This window comes from Dreissena polymorpha, chromosome 14 (genome assembly GCF_020536995.1).
Source record: "Dreissena polymorpha isolate Duluth1 chromosome 14, UMN_Dpol_1.0, whole genome shotgun sequence".
Classification (NCBI taxonomy): Eukaryota; Metazoa; Mollusca; class Bivalvia; order Myida; family Dreissenidae; genus Dreissena; species Dreissena polymorpha.
In genome coordinates, this window is record NC_068368.1 from 53542678 (window position 1) to 53564559 (window position 21882).

At 33.4% G+C, this 21882-nt stretch overlaps 2 protein-coding genes across 3 annotated transcripts; one reads left to right on the forward strand and one right to left on the reverse strand.

Annotated features, from left to right (window-relative positions):
• Nucleotides 1-1754: 1754 nt before the first annotated feature.
• Nucleotides 1755-9105, reverse strand: LOC127857862 (calmodulin-like). Of its 2 annotated transcripts, XM_052394559.1 has the most exons (8): nucleotides 8901-9105; nucleotides 5733-5794; nucleotides 4755-4782; nucleotides 4410-4476; nucleotides 3910-3983; nucleotides 3550-3657; nucleotides 3132-3266; nucleotides 1755-2437 (listed from the first exon to the last, which is right to left on the reverse strand). In XM_052394559.1, exons 3-8 carry the CDS (start codon nucleotides 4774-4776, stop codon nucleotides 2403-2405), a joined length of 441 nt encoding a protein of 146 aa, XP_052250519.1. In that variant the 5' UTR covers nucleotides 4777-4782; nucleotides 5733-5794; nucleotides 8901-9105; the 3' UTR covers nucleotides 1755-2402. The 2 variants fall into 2 exon arrangements, with proteins under 2 accessions (XP_052250519.1, XP_052250518.1); XM_052394558.1 differs by lacking the exon at nucleotides 5733-5794 and having other exon boundaries at nucleotides 8901-9104.
• Nucleotides 9106-12762: 3657 nt separating this feature from the next.
• On the forward strand, nucleotides 12763-20242 carry LOC127858799 (uncharacterized). Its single transcript, XM_052396084.1, has 2 exons — nucleotides 12763-12905; nucleotides 19539-20242. The coding sequence occupies exons 1-2, from the start codon at nucleotides 12893-12895 to the stop codon at nucleotides 19970-19972; spliced, it is 447 nt and encodes a 148-aa protein (XP_052252044.1). The 5' UTR covers nucleotides 12763-12892; the 3' UTR covers nucleotides 19973-20242.
• Nucleotides 20243-21882: the final 1640 nt, after the last annotated feature.

Sequence of the window (21882 nt, forward strand, 5' to 3'; positions counted from 1 at the left end):
GAGAGGGTGGGGGGCGGGGGGGGGGGGTTCGTAAACACATTAAAACTTTTACAGTGTTTTCATATCAATAAGTACTCAACCCCTTTCGTAAATGAGCAACGTAAGAATAAGTTCAGAATCATCTCCCCTTGAAGTTGAGAAAAATATGAAATTACGCTAAAAAGATGAAACAGATTTTTAAAAACCTACACAGTTCTGTTCCATTAATGAAAACTGCACACGGATGCCAGTAAAAAAAAGGAAACCAATGTAAATAAAATGAACTATGAAATATTTGGGGGTTATAACACAACATCAAAGATAATGGTTATTTGTGAGTTATAACACACAATCATAGATAATGGTTATACCAGTATATTTTTCTATTTTGTTAAAAATAATCGGCCAATATATTAATATTTACAGTACAAAAAAAAATCGTTCCATGTAACTTCATTGAGTTCCTTTTACACTGAAATTCCCGACGCCCTTTGATGCTTTGCATCAATACTTATCTTGTTGATTACTATTAATACAATTTCGTATTTAAGACGGTTGGCGCTACCCAACAGGGTTGAGAATAAGTAGTTGCATTCCGAAACAGGTCCAGGAGAAAATACTTCTTAACCCTGCATGCTACGAATTAGTAAATATATTGATTACTGGACACCGTTGCTGGAGAGGAGACGTTTTCTGTTATCAATTCTGCTGTGGAAAAATGGGGTTTTATGAATAGGCGTAACGTTAGTAAAGTTTCATCCCAGATTTGCCTGTGCAGTCCGCATTTAATAATCAGGGACGAAACTTCCGCGTGTATTATATTTTCGTTAAAAGGAAGTCTCTCCTAAACGAAAAGTAAGCCTCCGCTTTCCAGAAAGACTCTCATACATAATATAAAAAATAGATTGGGTTAAACAAATTAAGACACAATAAGTGCATTTATTCCATTTTAACAAGTGCGCATATAATTTTGGTTTTTAGCATGAACACGTATGTGATTATTATGTGTACTTGTTATCAACGTTATCCTTTACTCAAACACTATTGAATCTGTTCACGTACTTGAAACACTCTTTACCACGTTGCAAATCAAAACTTACGTTTTGGTCATCAAACGGTATTTTGACCATTGTTAATTGGCTTGTATATGTCTTTGTGTTTGAAATCCTCTGCATGAATACATGCATTTCATAACACATTTGTTTTAGAGTGAAAACAATCTTTGTACGAATGCATCGCTTTGAATGCATGCTTGTGTCTTTTAATAGATATGTAATTAATTACGACGTTGCAGTCTCATTTACATCGTTCAAATTGATACACAAAAATACAGAGAACATATCCGAATAACGCTTGCATGTCTTTGTTAGCAACGAAATGACATATTCTTTATAAGAATAGTTTTATATATTTAATGCATAAACACGTTAATGTTTAACAGTGAATTGACGATACTGTTCATAAAAGCATAAAACACATGGAGAAGTGCAGCATATACAAAGGCCGTTCCAAGGTTGTGTGAATAGTTTGCAAGACACAACTACTACTATTATTATACTCATGTTTGTTAAATATTTTGTCATTCTCGTATATTCACGGATAGTATACTTTTTCAGAATTTTCCTTTTGCCTAACGCAATCGATGGATAGTGTGACTGTTCACAAAAACTATCCGTATTTTGATAACTCTGCTTATGTCCTTTTCAACAGAAAATCCGTAATATTGCGTATTATGATATATTTTACTAAGGTCCGTTACAAGGGCAGCCCGTTAATTTGCGTATTATAATTTATTCTAACAAGTAATTTCATGTTATGAACTAATACATAGTGTGAACCATCAATGTGACAAATATAAATAAGAATAAATAAAAAATTGTGTACCTAGCCGTTTGCTAATTTATAAAAACAACAACATTAAAACATATTTAGTACAAAGAAAATTATTATATTGTTTAATAGAGTACATTATGGTGTGCGTTCCAAAGAAAATGGTAACTAATAAAGTTAACGACACTACCAATTCTTCAGCATGTTTAAATCTTCTTTTGTAAATAATGACACTGAGTTTTCAAAAAAGTATTATTCTTTCGATGCAAGCGGGTTTAATACATATATTTTCACTGACATAAAATATTAGGACTGAAAACTACTCAAGGCTGATTTAACGGTTTACTAAATGATACTTCTAAATAAAAACACGTTGTATATAGATCCATCCTTTGCTGATGCAACCGCCTGCTTCATTTATTCACAGTTCAATATGCATTTTTTTATTTACAGTGTAACAATAAATAATAACATCGTGTAAAATAATTGTTCTTGTAATCATCATTTTGATTCAGTGTTCATTCTTGCTGTTCTAACATAAATATATTGTGCATCCGGCGAAGTTTGACGAATTTATTTTATGTCAACTTGTTTCACCCATTCATTGCGGTCATTAGAGCAGCTAGTTCTGAAAATATAAATAAAACACGTTTATTTGCTACAACTTTTCCAACCTTATGACTCAGTGCGATAACCAGTTTTCTTATTTATTTGCCTACACAATATATTCAGTTTGATATGGTCAATATTTCTCCAACCTTTTTTAAAGTGTTGTCATTTTATCAATAACAACCGATGATGACACATTCCAGCTGGGCTTTTCATAAACAAAGAGACTTCCTTTGATTTCAAAGCTTCAACGGTTATGCAAATAAGGTTGAATAGTGAGACTGGAATATTGTTAGTGAACATATTGAACATATTATGTGCTGACTCCACTAGAAACGCCTTGATCACTTTAATATATTGTTTCATAAAATGTTGACAGCGCGGTATCGACCATGTCTTTAATTGTTAAATTTCTGAACTGGTAACTGTTCTCAATGCAAGTACTTAAAAGTAATATTTGTTAAGAGGACTTAATTGTTTCAAAGAAACATAGTGCTGAAACATGCATTATGTTTAATCTATTGATTTCGAACGACAAACCAAACTTTTATTTTTGTAACCTATGGAATAATATAAATATGTTATATATATATATATATATATATATATATATAAGTGAAAACTATATCTCTAGAGCTAGATGGAGCATAAACCGAAAACAAAAACATTATTCGTTAAAATGGCTTGTCATGAGAAAGTTGCGTCTTCATCACCTGATATGGACAGTTTTCCATCCCCGTTCTGATCTGCAGCAGAAATAAGGTCTTCCAGCTCCTTATCGTCGTAGCCGGAGAGTAAGCCTCTCAACTCGTCCTTAGAGATGGTTCCGTCTCCATTGGTGTCGAACTCTGCAAGCAATGAAACATACATAGGATAGGCCTTTCTCTCTTGACGTCCGATTAAACTTTGCTGTATACAAGACTGGGCAAGAGGTTTTTCAGGATGATGTTCACGACACAAGTTTGGGTTTTGGTTTAAAGAAACAGGCATTGCTGTCCATCTGACTTAAGTTCTTATGAGTGTTAAATTCCATAATTTTAAAAACAATCTTTTAAACATATCGAAATGAATTCTTCAATCGTTTCTTAAAGTGCCATATAGTGCAAACAAAAATTACAATCACATGCAAACCTTTTAACGCATCTATTAAGTCATTTGTTGGATCAACCTGTGTAAAGCGCATATCCAACGCCCCTTGCCGTAGCATCATGTATTCTTCCAAATTTATTTTGCCGTCCTCTACAATACATTTTGAAATTCAATGTTTTAACAGCAGTACTATATCATTTAAAAATATAAGTGACGTGTCGAAATAAAATATTACTCTTTGTATTATAAATATTTGTTCAATTAATGCATTTCAGAAACACTAAGTTCTCGCAAATTATTTGCTAAACATACCTTAGACAAACAAACGCGTAGTAACTATTTGTATCTAGCACGATTACATGCTGTTGTTTTCTGATATTAATAAAAACCAACCAATCTTACCGTCTTTATCGACCATTTTCCGAAAATCCTCTTCATCACTTGGTGTTGGATTTGACCCTTTCTGTTGGAACAAACTGTCGAAGAAAAAATAGACTCCATGCCTAAGTTAAAAAAAAAATCGAAACGCAAGGCAACATACTTTTTAATCAACCTTCTGCCACCTATACATGCTATGTTTAGTCCGATAGCTAGCTTCTTATGTGAGCCTCCTTAATCTCGGCAAGACATTTAGAAGAAAGAACTCTCAGATAGCCAAAATCCTGACATTCAGACAAACAAAATAATAAGTGCTCTTATGTTGCTACTTAAGTATTGTAAGAATTTCGGTTTGCATTTAAGTTGAGTTTGATATCGACTATGAGGCATAATAAGATAACGATAAGACGTGTCCAATCAGAAATTATGTTCGTTTCTAAAGTACCTGTCATTTTACAACAATGTTGGTATGCGTAAAATGGTCTGCATTTAACTGTGGTGTCGTCCATCACTGCCATACTTACACAATGAGGTCCTGGATCCGAATAAAACCATCCACGTCCTTTATTGCGTTAAAGTCTTCCCCCCACTCTGTAATATTAAACAAAAACAACTTACAATTAAATCTTTTGCTCAGCTAGATAAGTTAACTCGTACAAGTATTTTCTATATACGATATTAAGCGTTAGAACTATTAACATGTGAAGAAAAAATTCATCTGGACATGCATAATATCGTGATTCTTTACACTTTCGTTCTCGGAATATGTAAATTGATACCGAACTTGAACCTTTACTGAAATGAACGTTGACTATTAGGCAGTACGTCCTCAACTGTTCAAAAATATGTCGAACGCAAGAGAAAGTTACCTGCTTTTTGTTCTGCTGTCATGGTTGCCTGAAGTAAACAAACAAAATAAATGAAGATCAATCAAGCAAATAAACAAAGGCATGTATTACTGATGCAAGTCTTGCTTTTATTACAAAACATGCGTGATTAAACATGTCAATATTTGTTTTTCCAAAGATTCAGACCACGTATTACTAATATTGTACTAATATTTACAACTTATGAAAATACAATTACTTTGGCAATTAATACCCATTTTGTTTATTTTTAAATTTAGTAAACACTCATGTGTACAGCATTGTTGTTTATAACATATTGTTCTACGTTTGACAGAGTAGCCACTGATTTTTATTCAATTGAAACATATTTAAATATTGAAACTATTTAAGGAACGTGTTCAAATTATTTACAATCCTTGTTATTTTTCAGTATTTGTTCAACTTCGTAGTTAATATTCTACGTTGAAGTGAATGTGTCATATATTAAATTCATGAACTTAATGGACGACATTATAACTCGCAAACACATTATCATAGTTAATCTGTATTCGTTTTTTAAATAACCACTTTGATAAATCAAGTGAAAATACAAGTATTAAGTAAATGGTTATATTATCTTACAAAGGATGTTGAGTCGCAAACAGACATAAAGTATACAGCTACGTATCCATTAAAATAAAAATATGTATTATTTATCATTTTAATTTTAGGATATTTTCAGTTGCTCTGATAAGACTTCAAATGTGTTAAGTATTGGAAATGTGTACATAAATATATATATGTTGAGTTGAATGATGCATAAATACCTGTATGTAGCAAACATTGTAACACGTAACCAATGTTATACTATGTCATAATTATATTGAATTATATTTTGTCGCATCCGTAACCAGAAATATATTTTTAGAATATTTAAACGGCATTGGCTTTGTTTATGTTGGAGGATAATCAGTAAAATCAATGTTGGCGAATAGAATTGTGCTTTATTTATTCACGGACCTGTTTTCCTCACAATTCTGCATCACACCCAATCAATGAAGGGGTATTCCATCGATTCGTTTCTGAATTATAGACGGTTGGTACAGATTTATATGTGAACAATAAAATGAACAAATAGTTACATAGATTCAACCCGTATCATCCATAAATATTTCAAACATTTATTTGCGAGATATCTACAAACTGACATGGTTTAGTTGTTTTTTCGTACACACTATTTGACTTGTGCACGTGAATAACAAATAGTACCGCGATCATTGTGATCATGATAAATACATTGGTAAATCTTTTGCAATTATATATTAACACGAACAAATTGGTATCATATTGATGTCCCAAACACCTTAAAGATCTAAAAAAGTTATTAAACATGTTAACTATTGCATGCACTTATATATTGTGATTATTGCTAACCACGAAAACATAACATTTAAAACATTCTCTAATGCTGACTTTGTGCCAAATGTAAATGGGGAACTCACAAACTGTATTGATTTAGAGAGCTATGTTTTAGAATGTTGTAGCCACTTATATTTTTATATATCAACAGTTTCAATTTCGTTAACATGATTCGGTTTACAGCGTTGCAAAACACGTTGCGGCATCCATATAATTTTTAAATTAACTTAAATGCCGAATTAGAATTGATTCATTTCAAACTACTGGTTAAATGTTCACAACATTTTATCAGATATTTATGTAGAGAAAACTCGGATTTAGACAGCTATGCCGAAAAACTTAATTTTTCACTGACACGTATTCGCACGCTACGATGACAACCTTATTGCAGGTTTCCGACTCTGTCACTTGATAAAACGTTGTATACTGGTTGTTGGTGACTATTTCACAAATTGTGTCTTAATTAATGTTTTCCTTGATAAGGTAATACTGCCTACATTATTTATATCGAGATGAGACCTGCTCTTAATTCATCAGTTTACAGCTACAGTGAGTAAGGTATGTATCTTCGCATATTAAACCTACTTTGTAATTGAAGAAGATTATACAATATTGTATTGGAAATGTCAGTATTATTATTCCTTCTTTTTATATATAAAGGTAGAAACATATGTGTGAACAACCAGATACACAGACATACAAACAGACATACATATTCCCATTGGAGACATCGGCGTTTGCGCCTATCTATGATGCAGAATGAAGCAAATATGCAATGGAATTCCCTCCCCCCCCCCCCCACCAAAAAAAAGAAAAGAAAGATGGTTCATTCATAGTTATATACCCAGACCCAACACCGCAACACATCCCCAACGTTGGAACAATTTACATACACAGAAGGGACAATTTTACATACATACATATTTACAAACATGAAACCATAGTTGTATTTGGGAGCGATCCGATCAGGATTCATAAATACCCTAACACTATGTTAGAAACACTGCGGAAATCCGTTGGATCTAGAAGATACAGCGAAATTTTGAGTATTTGTGTTTTTAAATAGGGGTAAAGGCGGAAACATACACTACAAAACTAATTAAATGTTGTACATTGTAGGTATTGGTGAAAAAAACTGCAATGGTAATAATTTTGACATCGTTTTGTAGACGAGTTTGTAAGCCATTGTTTTATATTACAGTGCCAACGTTTATTTTCAGAATGAATGATGTTTTGGATGTTGAGGACTCCTCGTTTTCGAACGACATGCACATGCCATGTACTTTGGATGTAAGTTATAACAACAACGCAGCTTCACATGAGACATCTAACAATGTGAGGAGGCCATAGTCGTGGGACAAATGAATGAGCAGTTCGCATAATGTTGGCAACCAGGAGGCCATAGTCGTGGGACAAATGAATGAGCAGTTCGCATAATGCTGGTAACCAGGTGGCCATAGTCGTGGGACAAATGAATGAGCAGTTCGCATAATGTTGGTAACCTGACAAGGTGAATAAGAAAATGTCAAGGTTCGATTTTCCGATGCATTGAATATAGCAAAGGTACAGATCACAGTTCGATGCGGAAAATAACCACGAATAATCACGAAGACAACAAAATCATCCTCGAAGAGGATTATCCGAAATTTACCATTTGGTATGTGGAATTAATTAAGAAATGCAGTAACTCATCATGCAAAGATAGATAACAGCCTGAGTGAAATCAAAATTAAGAAAATGACTCAAAACACAAAGTTACATGACAACGCTTAAACGGAGGAATTACTAAGAAGCAGATATCCATCACATTTAACATCATCAGACATATCTATGCATATGAGGTTTGCTTTAAATAACATATGCATTTTTAAGGTTATTGTATATTTATGTATGTGCAATAAGTGTGTCAAAATACAGGATCATTCTGACATAATATTAATATTAAAAGGCCCTTAATTCAATTGTTTGTTACTAGTTTTAAGTTTGTATTTTGACAACGTGACCTAGTTTGAACCCTGTGCTTATCGTTGTATCGGCGTAGCCAATATTTATTTTTCTTGTATTCATATCAGTCTTGCACTCTGTGTTTATTGATTTAAATCTTCACTATTCATGGGCTTTACAACTTTGACTTAGTTTAACATTTGTTGCGTTAAATCATATTCAGAAATATTGAATCCAATTAGGTTTTCTATTTACTTGTTTGAATAGACGAAGGAAGTTGTGATACATTCATTGAAGCAAATGAAACAATTGCACATAGCTCATTTAAATGCCGCGATTCAGTGAACACAAATTTTAAAGATATATACAGTCATATACAAACATATATTGAGGCATGAAAGTGCCAAAGGAAGCATATTAAGTTAATCAAAATTAAATTTGCATCATCAAAAGATTTAAATAGTTGTAACTTTACTTGCTAATTTAACGTCTTCTAATTTTTATCATTTTGCGAAATGTAAGCACACACTAAAAACTGTCGCATTATCATCTTTTTTAACATGTGTTATGCAAATATATTTATGACAAACACGTTTCAAGCAATCAGAAATAAAAACGATAATACACAAGTAATCACAAAAATTCGCTAAATGATGTCTTTTATTTATTTTACATGTACGTGTCTACTGTGTTTCGACTTCGAAGGAAATTATTAGCCTTTCGATAACGCTAAATCTTTATTTACATTTCGTCGTTTACAATATTCTATTTGTAGTTATTTATAATAACAAAAAAACTGTAAAAGGTAAATATTTTAAGCATTACCTGATGTCGTTGTGTTTGTATTTCCTCTACCTATAAATTAGATTAATATCAAATCCCAATATAGCATATACTATAATAAGTATATTTTGTATCAACTAACACTCAATACTGTAAACCGCGTTTGTACATCTAGGGATTTATTTAAACCAGGTATGTTTATAGTTCGATCAATAGCGACGCGATTTTATAGATCGGTGGATCGTCTTTTTGATGACGCATTGAAGTACCGGATCGAATTTCTGAAAGTTTATAGCTAGATAATGATATTATTGATTTTGCCTATTTTGTACTTGAGTCGCACTGCGTAAGACACGTTTATTTTAAATGTTTCGTATTTAAGAACGTAACATTGCAATTCGCATGTACTGAAGCTTTGACCACAACAACTCGTGGCTTCATTTTTAATAAAGGTTTATGAAGCAGACGCGTTTTTATATGGGCCGCGCTATGTAAAAGGGGGGGGGGGGGGGGTTTAATGCATGTGCATAAAGTGTCGTCCCAGATTAGATTGTGCAGTCCGCACAGACTAATCAGGGGCAACACTTTCGCCTAAACTGGATTTTTGCTATGAAGATACTTTATTTAAACAGAAAATTTCATAAAAGGGGGAAAGTGTCGTCCCTGATTAACCTGTGCGGACTGCACAGGCTAATCAGGGACGACACATTACGCACATGCATTAAGCCTCTTTTTCACGCAGCGCGTTTTGTATAATTTAACGTGCGCGACGTATGGGGTTTGCCTTATTCCCGTTGTTGAAATTTATCAATCAGTCTTAGAATAACGCAAAGTTGACATACTTTGCCGTTCACAGTGCAGTAATGCTTTAGTTTTTCTTGTTTGCAAATATCCATAAAATGTAACGAAGGGAAATTCATTCCCCAGGGTGAAATGAAGTCTTGTGAAAGTCTAACAAACAAATCGTAATACTTTTATGACAAATGGTAATTGTATTGGAGTGTGAAACGAACGTTACATGTTTACAAATCAAAGGCAATATAAAGTAATTCACTATCTTTACTTGATAGTGTATTTTCATCAACGGGGGACTCCAGTTTTGCTTGCATTATTCTCAAATAAAACAAAATAAAACATCAGTTGTACAACAAGAAAACTATTTCTTAGCATAGAACGAAGTCCTTAACCCATTTTAGCCAAGTGGACTTTCCCATTCTTCTAAATTGAGTCAATTTATTTCCAAAATAAGGGATGTCTAGTATATTTATTTATATTTAGATTATTTCTTACATAAATTTCTTTCGGCAAACAGCGATGACCTTGATGAGACGCCGCATCATGCGGCGTCTCATGAGGGTCTACGCTGTTTGCCAAGGCCTTTTTTCTAGACGCTAGGCATAAATGGGTTAATGGACTGCACATTTCTAGTGAGTTTGACACAGCCCAAAAGTAATAAAGACTGCCAAGCCTTTAAAGACTGCCAATTTGTTTAATAAAACAAATAATAATTATTTAAATTGCACGGCATTTGGCGTTCACGCAGGTTTTATTAAGAGATAAGATAAAACACGAGAAAACCACCACTGTTGTCAGGAGCACGAGTTCAGGGCAGATGTATATACCACAGAGTTGAGAACCGGAGTGTTCGAAAGGCTAACACCCTTAGGTCTAATGGCATGTGCATAATCCAAGGTCGAATGTCAATTACCAAGAAATCAACCACTAACAATGAGTCCGGAGCAAGATGGATTTTCAAACCTTTTGGCATAAGTGAAAATCATGATCTTTGGATCGTCGCGAGAAGGACACTACCCAGTTGGTCAAATGTTAAATGTAACAATTCGCTGTCTATTATGATGTCATGAGTAACATGAGTATCATTCTTTGTCGTGGTTCTCAGTCTTTCGATTATTGTCGCTTATACCAATATATGGTATAATACATTAATGCTGGATAAAGTATGAGTGCTTGTTACTCAATACAGGCTAAGATAAGAAACACCGTAACATGTCAACTAATAAACAAAACTTCAAAATTCTTCAAAATAGCATAATTATAGTTTAGAACAGTAGAGAAGGTTAAAAGGGACCTGTTCATAGATTTTGGCATGTTTTCAAGATAATTAGGTTATTAAATGCTTTAAAATGCTTTAAATTGTTAAAATTAAAAATCGGAACTGAAGCGTTCCAGTAAAAAAAAAAGAAAGACAAAATAAAATAAGTCGAACCACTGACAAAAGAGTAAAAGACTAGCGCTTTTACCGCGAGGCCATCTGACATGATACTGACTGTATTTTACACTTTATAAGCAATCCTCGCAATATCACAATATAACGATAACAACAGAACTTTCCAAAATAATCAATGTTTAGAACGCTTGATAATTTCAGGTTTTTACATTGCCAAAAGATGCATTTAATGGATATTTTAGAGCAATGTGAATTTTTTAGTTAACTGTTTCCTTAACTACGACACAACTTTGCAAATCTGAAAAAATGTTTTTTTAAATTTTGTCAATTTTTCAACACGTAAAAATGTCACTTTTACTGGCTCTTAAAACATCTCATGATTCAATTTTGATGCTCGATAAGAATAAATATTATAGATTTTTTTTTTGGAATTTTTGGAGCTGCTCATTTAATCCGTTTTAATCCCTTCCATTTAATAAATCGCTCCGAGTCGTAATTATTGATTTGTGTATATTTTTTGTATTATTGTGTATATTGTAATAAATTTAAAAAAACGCAAGATATTTTTAGATCTCTTGCCTGTTGATGCAGCTCAAGGTTCACTATCGTTCATATATCACTCACACCATACAATGTTTATACGTATTCATATATGCATCCTTGTGTGGTGTCATGCTAAGTGTAAGGATCACAAACAGTATACCGCAATGACGAATCGTCATGTGTGAGTAAATAAACGAAACCCAAATCCTTCAAAAACATGCGAATGCCATTTCAACCAGTGCCATTAAATGATGGCCAATTATCGTTTGATTAACCACAATACATGTCAAGAACGTTACATCAAAGGACAAGTTTGTTTCCTTGTTGGTTTCTGGCATGATGCAATAGTTTGAATGTGTATTTGAAGTCTGTAACTCGTGTTTAATTGTTGAGCGTAAGTACTTTCACTTTTGTCCTGACCGTCTTCCCTAATTACATGATTCAACACTTTCTATAGTCTTGAACCCACCGCAAAGACATCAAGCGTTGATGTAACCTGGCAGGTTAGTATTCACATTATCAGATCGAAAGCTATAAACTTTAAAACAAGGTTTGTGATAAAAAAAATAAATAAACATCGAATAAAATGAAAAAATGCGACCGAAACATTCGTTGCAGAAAGTCCATCGCTGAAATGTTAACATGTATCCCAGTTTGAAGATTCATATTTGGCAGACATGTCACAAGCCTTATCAAGTTAAAGTTCCAAACGAAGAATTTTTTCCGTAGATAGTGCGCACGAGTGTTATGTTTACAAAAGTATTAAGAGATATTTTTCCAAAGGGTGTGAACCACGACGTACTGTATAACTATATAATTTGTTACCACGAGTTATATAATCTACACTCATTTCTCCACTCGTAAGCAACTTACGGCAATAATCGAATTTAAGTAAACTGTTGGAACCTAACGGCAGATGGGGATGCTTCGTTTTTACAATGTTATAATACAATTTTTACGCTGATTAAGAGATAAGAATAACCACACTCCACGCAAGATATACAATAAAAATCTTAACAATCATCGTTAAACTGAATCGAGAAATAGAAAGAAAGCAACTATAATTTATTTTGAGTTTTACTTCCTTCGATCATGTCATCATGGGAAACTTTGACCGTGTATTGGTTTTAATTGGCGTCGAGGCTACGTCACAGCTTATTGGTTAAGCCGTAAGGCAGAGTGGGATATTGGTCAGTCAGGTTACTTGCTTCGTCGCAGCTACAATAATAAATTTTCCGTAGACTGAGTAAGCATTATTGCTCAAAGAGTTTCAGTTTCTAAAAAGAGCATTTCTGATTTAAGGATGAACCCCAAAGGTATGTACATAAGACGCTTGTTTTAAAGTGGGATACCTTTTGATTTTAATACAGGGTTTATTGTTACAGCCTCTTTGATGTGAAACTAGTGTTGATAATGGTGGTATATTTATAAAATTACTGATTTATTGTAAATATCTAAATCAAATATCAAATCTATATTGAGTTTATTATTATTTATTATCATTATTATAATTATTATATTTATTATTATTATTATAATTTATTATTATTATTATTATTATTATGATTATTATTTTTATTATTTTTATTATTTTTATTATTATTATTATTATTATTATTATTATTATTATTATTATTATTATTATTATTATTATTATTATTAGTTTATTTATTATTTAAGTATTATAGTACTTATTCAGAACAACACTTAAATATGCAAAAGAATTATGATTGATAAAAGTAGATGTCATTCTTTATGTTATATAGACAACATAATTACGTAAAAATAGGTCTTAAATAAAGTAACTACTGAGTCACATAAAATACTGCATTTATTTATTATTTCTAATACTTAACTACCTCCGGGCAAATAGTTGGCATCACGTATGGCAAGCGGTTCGACGCATAATCCCAAGAAACTAGGTTTCTCATGAGAACCTAGGTTCTCAGAATGAGAACCTAGGTTCTCATGAGAACCTAGGTTTTCAAATGAGAACCTAGGTTCTTTTGAAAACCTAGGATACCAAACGAGAACTTAAGTTCTCAGAATGAGAACCTAGGTTCTCATGAGAACCTAGGTTCTCATGAGAACCTAAGTTCTATGTGTCTATGAGAACCTAGGTTCTCATGAAAAACCTAGTTTCTCATGAGAACCTAGGTTCTCAAGCGTAAACCAAGGTTTTCAAATGAGAACCTAGGTTCTCATGAGAAACCTAGGTTCTCATGAGAACCTAGGTTTTCATGAGAACCTAGGTTCTCATGAAAAACCTGGTTTCTTGGGATTTCATAAACCTTGGTTCTCATGAGAACCTAAGTTCTCATGAGAACCTAGGTTCTCGTGAGAAACCTGGTTTCTTGGGATTTCAATAACCTAGGTTCTCATGAGAAACCTGGTTTCTTGGGATTTCATAAACCTTGGTTCTCATGAGAACCTAAGTTCTCATGAGAACCTAGGTTCTCGTGAGAAACCTGGTTTCTTGGGATTTCAATAACCTAGGTTCTCATATGAACCTAGGTTCTCTGAGAACCTAGGTTCTCAGAGAACCTAGGTTTTCAGAGAACCTAGGTTCTCTGAGAAACCTAGTTTCTTGGGATTATGCGTCGAACCGCGTGCCATAATTAACCTCCAGTTGTCTCCCATTGCTTGGTACACGCTGGCGGCATATGTGTAACATGAATAGAAATAGGCGTGAAACCGTGAATGTTTCTCCCCAAGAGCATTTTCTGAACAATGTTCAGACAATGCTCAGTAATATTCTACGAAACTTATCTGTTGAATATTTGTGACCACAGGCATTAGCCGTCAGTGACCGCCTCTTGTTCATGTTTCTGTGCATGGGTGTTATTTAGGAATGAAATTAGTAAAGTAATCGGTCGACATTGGTCTGAACACGTTAATAAAAAATTGAACTATTTATGAAATACATCTTTAATTGTAAATATTATTTTGAGACTAAAAATTCAGATCAATCGTTACATAATATATTGTTACAGCATTAAATGAGTTTCAAATATTCAATTCCCTTGTTCGGGCCTCAAACGACTGTACGGTACAGTTTTCTATTTTAAGTATGTCTGTGACCTACATGTAGGAAGCAATCATTATGGTATAAAATACAAGTTTTATCCCTATTGATTATGTGTAATAATGTATTATTCAATAGTAAGATATCGGCAACACTGCAAGAAAAACTTATGCGCTAAAGACTTTGCGAACATATTTCAATAACTTGAGATATCTGCAAAAATAAAGTTCTTAACGGCGTGTTTTCATTCTGTCCAGCCCGTGTGTAATCATATGTGAACCCCATTGATCCTGCGCCCTGAATAATATGTGTCCCGTATTCCAAACGAGCAAGTTTACGCCGTCCGACGCGTAATTATGAAAACCTAGGTTCTCTAAGAACCTAGGTTCTCTGAGAACCTAGGTTTTCAGAGAACCTAGGTTTTCAGAGAACCTAGGTTCTCAGAGAACCTAGGTTTTTCAAAGAACCTAGGTTCTCAAGAGAACCTGGGTTCTATGAGAACCTTGGTTCTCATAATGAGAACCTAGGTTCTCATGAGAACCTAGGTTTTCTGAAAACCTAGGTTCTCAGAGAACCTAGGTTCTCAGAGAACCTATGGTTCCCAAATGAAAACCACGGATATGGCAAGCAGTTCGACGCATAATCCCAAAAAACTAGGTTTCTCATGAGAACCTAGGTTCTCATTCTGAGAACCTAGGTTCTCATGAAAACCTAGGTTTTCAAATGAGAACCTAGGTTCTCATGAGAACCTAGGTTTTCCAATAAGAACCTAGGTTCTCATGAAAACCTAGGTTCTCATTTGAAAACTTGGGTTCTTGACGCCATGTGCAATCTTCAAGCGAGAACCTAGGTTCTCATTCTGAGAACCTAGGTTCTCATTTTGAGAACCTAGGTTCTCATGAGAAACCTAGTTTCTTGGGATTATGCGTCGAACCGCTTGCCATAATCACGCCATACACACTAAAGTTTTTTTATTTCATATTACTGTTTGTTCTACATCACATTAACGAAACATAAATTATAACACAGTTGAAGAAAGAATTTTCGAAACAATTAAAGCAACTACGCGCTTCATCTTCCTGTGTGCATGCTTATTCCGGCGTATCTATGCATAACTCACGAAAATTTGCAATATAGACGTAATCACAGTTTGATGCATTAATTATAAGTAAGGTCATATAGACAGAAAAAGAAGTGTTACCCCAATGGTATCACTGTATTATTTATTCAAAGTAGTATTCAAGATAAAAGCTTCTCGTCCAAAAAGGTGTTCCGACTTTCTTCAATCTGCAATAAGAGAAACACTTAAACAATGGCTTGTCTTATGCCCATCAATGTAAATAATCTAACAAAAGCGTGATATTAATATTTAACATACAAATTAACTTCAGTTATGAAAACCGGTACAAATACAGAGTAATTGTCGCAACATTAGCTGGCTCAATAACATAAGAATTATTGGATGTTAAGTTCCTATCGTTTGCATCTGGACCATTTTCACCTTTTCGCAAACCCGATTGTTTAAAAATGGACAATGCCGTAGTACTTTATTTTATAACCAGACTTCATTACACTGTTGTATGCTTGCCATATTAATTGTCTTTGGTACATATTACCAATGTACTTCATGATTACAATATTATAATGATAATTTGGTTATACATAATTAATCGCATTGCTAACATACAATGACAGCAAAGCCGTTAATTTTATTGTAGGAAATAATTTATGACACAATAATCATTAGCAACAACACTAATAATCTCCGGTATATTGGTGTTGTTAATATTAGAACCTACAGTGTTCTGTAATATGACTAATAATAACTTCCGATGCTGCTGAATGTTGTTCTGATGCTAGAACTACTATTACTACTTCAAGTACTACTACTACTACAACAACAACAACAACTACTACTACTTTTACTACAACTTCAAGTACTACAACAACAACTACTACTACTATTCATATTGCTATTACTACAACTACCGATACAACTACTTTTTATTTTAGTATTACTACTACTGCTACTACTACTACTGATACTACTTCTACTACTACTGCTACTACTACTACTACTACTACTGCTACTACTACTACTACTACTACTACTAATACTACTACTACTACGACGACGACGACGACGACGACGACGACCACTATTGCAACAACAACTGCTACTACTTCTACTACTGCTACTACTACTACTACTACTACTACTACTACTACTACTACTACTACTACTACTACTACTACTACTACTACTACTACTACTACTACTACTACTACTACTACTACTACTAATACTACTACTACTTCTACTACTACTACTACTTCTACTACTACTACTACTACTACTACTACTACTTCTACTACTACTTCTACTACTACTACTACTACTACTACTACTACTACTACTACTACTACTACTACTACTACTACTACTACTACTACTACTACTACTACTACTGCAACTACTACTACTTCTACTACTACTACTACTACTACTACTACTACTACTACTACTACTACTACTACTACTACTACTACTACTACTACTACTACTACTACTACTACTACTACAACGACGACGACTTCTACTACTACTATTACAACAATACTACTACTACCACCTATACTACCACCACTACTACTTCTACTACTACGACTACAACTTCTACTAGTAGTCGTTCTACTACTACCAGTACCAGTACTTTAACTACTTCTTCTTCTACTACTGATTATGATAATAATGATGGTTAATCAATGTATTTTATACTGCTTTTTGCAGATTGATGTCAATGCATCTGTCAAAACGACTCATCCTATATTGTTTTGTTTAGTTAAAATGCAGAGGCAAACCTTCAGAATCTAGAATCTCATTATTAGAAATGATCATCCTAATTGCACGATACAAATCCTCTGTTGACCTGCTTTATTCCAGAGGATTATAGCGGAAGCTACATGTGTTTCTTTGATTTTGAAACCATTCATTCTTATTATATTACGTCGTAGCATGTGATTTTTATCTTAGTGTTTAACATATTAACCATATACATATATTTATAGATTAGGCCAAAGCTACAACTATAAAAAATAGAAAGTTTACATGTACATGTTTACGCGAAAAAAAAGTTGAAAAACAAGTTGACGCAAATGCTAACGATTTAAAATACATGTACATACACTGTAACACTCGCATTACAATTAAAACCTGATGTGGAAGGATGACATTGGCATTAATATGTTAACAAACCGCTTGGAATACTGTGTTTTACAGCAAATAAATAACATGGTTGAAGGAAGGTATGCGGAAAAATATCTTATTTAAAAATAAGATGGGAATTATTAATATTCACGAATAATACAACGAGTAGATAGCACAGTTGTATTGGTTAAATATTGAGAAAATATGTAACAGTCGGACAATGCTATTTCCTATCTGAGAATTTGCAGTACTTACCCAATAACACATAATTGTATCACTGTGTATGAACTATGAACTTGCGATATGGACAAATGTTAAAACTACTCTTTCTGATGGTGAGAACTTCCTTTACATAAAACCAAACAAACACAACGAAACAACTAAACAGCATTACCTACGCGAACTTATCGTATTGCTATGTATTACTTTACCGAATGTAACCTGTAGTCTCTGATTTAAAGATATTCTTTAAAAAAATAATTAATTATTCTTTATTGCATATTTTCATAAGGCTTACAAATGTACACACTGATGGCCGTGTAAAACCCGAGATGTGTTTATCTTACATCCTGATAACAAGCACATATGAAAATTAAATTCATAATCATGGTCACGAAAGTTATAACAAATACAATATAATTTTTCAATAGCAATTATATTTATAATTAAGCTACGCGTTTGTATAGTTAAGTGATGTACGGACATTTTTAGTCTTCTTAAGTAAAATCTTAGACCTTAATGGAGGACATCTAAATATGTTTTTCTATCAAATGAGATTTATAACTTGTTGCAAATTTTAAATACTGTAAAGTGGGCGTGTCATATCTTGTTTAAAAAAGTTTACTGTCTTTAAATTCTGATCGAAATATGTTTTGTTGAAAGAGTGGTAATGTGTATCTTCGTTCGAAAATCCGTAATCTTGTGTGTGTGTGTGTGTTTTTTAATTCGTTACCCATTTGATATTCCCCCTATTGCAGTCTTTAAGAACTTTAATAAACAATTTTTATATTTGTGGATCAGTATTTAAGTATTATTCAAGTGCATGTGGATATCTGCAAAGTTCACCCCAAACTGTTGTACAAAAAAGTATTCTTTATATTTATAGCCGTTTGTAAAATTTACGATGGACTCTTTCTAGATCCTTCGATCTGGTGTAATCCCGAATGTTACACGAATACGTAAGAAATGGTGATATAAATGCAATTGATAATTGAAATCTAGTGTGTTTTTTTTTTTTTTGTGAAAGATCAAAGTATTTTAATGCACACAATACACAATTCAGGATTTAATTACCTCTCCATTAAGGTGTTCTATGCTGCTGGTGTTGTTTTTATAAAAGTTCATAATGGAGAATAGTGCCCATGTCAATATTCGTGTGCAAACAAGCTCCCACGTTTTCTTAAAACTATTATTTTCGTGTGTGCACTAGATACAGTTTCGGAATCCATACCCCCATTGAGTGACATAATACCCGTTTACATTTCGTTCGCTTGCATCATACGGTACAGAGACGAATGAAGATGTAAAAGACAAATATGGAAAGCATCTTATACACTATATTTGTTTCCTCCTACATATCTATTTATATGTGGTGCTTGCAGGTGTTTATTAATTTTTCGTCATTTTGTATTTCTTCACAGTTTTTGCAACATATTTTTATCATTAATCAAACTATGTGAAATGCATGTCGTGCAAGATGGGATTTAATTATTTCAGATATACTAAGATCCTTGGTCGGGCTGGTGGTGACATTGACAGTGGTCGGCATGGCGGTTTCTGCACCCCTAGATGAAGAAGACCTCAGCTTGGAGCATAAGGCGTGCCTCTACGAGTGCCTCAAATGCGTTGAATACTGGGGCAAAATCTACAATGGCCAGGCGTGCGCAGAAAAGTGTTTAGAGCACGATGGCCGTGATATAGACCATGAGTGCACTCTGAATTTCCGGCTTGGCAAACGTAAAAACGGTTTCACGGCGGTGACAGACTGTAAGTCACGATGCAAGGTTTGTGCTCGTGTTCAAAACAATCCAACTAAGTATAGTTACAACGAGAATGCATGCGCTCTCGAATGCCAGATGTCGACTGGAAGGAGTGTGGACAGCACTTGTAGCCGGCATTACATGACATCTACAGTTGTCTTCAAGAAATAGAACATTATCATTTATTTATCATTAAATATGTGATTCGATGTGTATAATGCATGTGTTTGCGATAATACAGGGCGAATCAAAGCAATTGCATACTTTTAACGTCTTTCTTAGATATGTCTTGGCGCAACTATACTAACAATGTTATCTTTGGCGCACTTAAAGTAATACTATTTGTTTAATAAATGAATCTCTCAAGCCTGTAACAATACTTACGTTGACAGAAATTGTGGAAGCAAATGTGGATAGGAATGAATAACAAATGCCAAATCATGCGCCTTTTGTTTTACCTTTTCGTATGTCGTCGTGTTCTTCTTCCCAGATCAGACAGACAGCAAACATTTGTTTAGCGCACTGTGTATGTTCTGTCAGTAGGGATAACTGTCTTTTGTATAGGACGCAGTTTTTGCGATCAAGCACAATTCTATAAATTAATAATGTATAATAATACAACGTGTTATTCACCCACTCATATCATGATAAAACAATACAACATTCAACATCGAACAAAATGTGTGATAAATTGCGAACTTTTCAGCATATTAGGTCAGTTACTCTATACGAATTGCAGTTGTCAAAAGACACAATTTATTATGTGAGATAAATGTATTCAAAACTCATTGTGCGCTTTCATACGCGATTTGGTTTCAAAATGTTTCGGGAGCGTCATATTTGTCAAGTTCCCATAATAGTCTGGAGAAATATGCCTATTTGTTTGCCTTTCAAATAAACAAAGAAGGAGACATTTAATGTGAATAAATATGCGGTACATTTATTAATGTTTTGGAATACTTTGCTGATATTCATCAAAAGAGAAACTTTTTTCAATAAGTACCATTTGTTGGTAACAATGTCAATGTGTTCATTTACTTATTTGAAATGTTCAAATTGCAGTATCGCCGTCACTTCATAATCAATTGCAAGTTTACATTAAGGACAACAAACGTTTATTAGCATGTATTTGATGCAAATGTTTTCAAATATCATTTCCTAATTAAGCTAAAATATGCCTGAAACGTTTGTACAATACTTACATAAACAGGAAGAAGACATGAAAACAAACAAACATACAATAAAGTTGAATTTCGTGTTTGCTAGACGATCAATTTTGTTTTCAAATTTGTAAACATGTGTCTTCTTGTGGATAACCGAATTTCCTTATCGTATGTAATTCCATTACGAATCAAATCAACTTTCCAAACGCTTCCGTTAAAGCTTATATACACGCTCTTTGTGGCTTCTACTGAGCAGACATAATAGTTTGGGGTGATTCTCAAATATTGGCAGCGAATTAACCAAAGTAAAACTCTTTCTATATGACACAAGATATGATATATATAGGATCTGACAAGAGTTGTCATACCATACCATATTTTATTAAACAAATTTCCTGGACGAGTTTAATAAAATATGTTATGATATGACAACGAGTGTCAGATCTTTTTTATCGCATGCTTTTAAATGAGCAAATTAAAAAAATATTTACGCAAACATAATGATAAATCCTGAACGTTGTTTACATTTTGTGACGTCATTTGCCGTTGCAACGTCATTTTAGCAAAATAGAAAAATGCGATTGGTCAATAAATGAAAACTAAGCCAATGAAAACGCTTAAAAATGTTGTATTACACATTTGTAATATAAAAAATATGTAATGGTTGAATTACGTGGGAAACAGGATGTAGCATGTAATAAAATTATATTATTGTATCTAGAAAAAATTAGGTTTAACAGTTTTAAAGTTCAAATGAACATTAGTCTTTGGTATTTTCCAAAACCTTAACGAGTGTGTTCTATCCGTTCTATTTTGTATTTTACTATTACTCATGACATTACAGAAATGTTGGAAGATGTATATTCTATTCAACATAAGCAATCCTTCGCAACAATGAATAATGCATATATTAGTCTT

Bases quoted from the DNA above. Each gene is read 5' to 3' on its own strand.
- LOC127857862 (XM_052394559.1), bottom strand. From the start codon at position 4,776: ATGACAGCAGAACAAAAAGCAG. The intron at 3,267-3,549 runs GTTTGCATGTGA...CATTGCTTGCAG, and splicing joins CTTAATAGATGCGTTAAAAG to AGTTCGACACCAATGGAGAC. The intron at 2,438-3,131 runs GTGATGAAGACG...TTATATTTTCAG, and splicing joins TGGAAAACTGTCCATATCAG to AACTAGCTGCTCTAATGACC.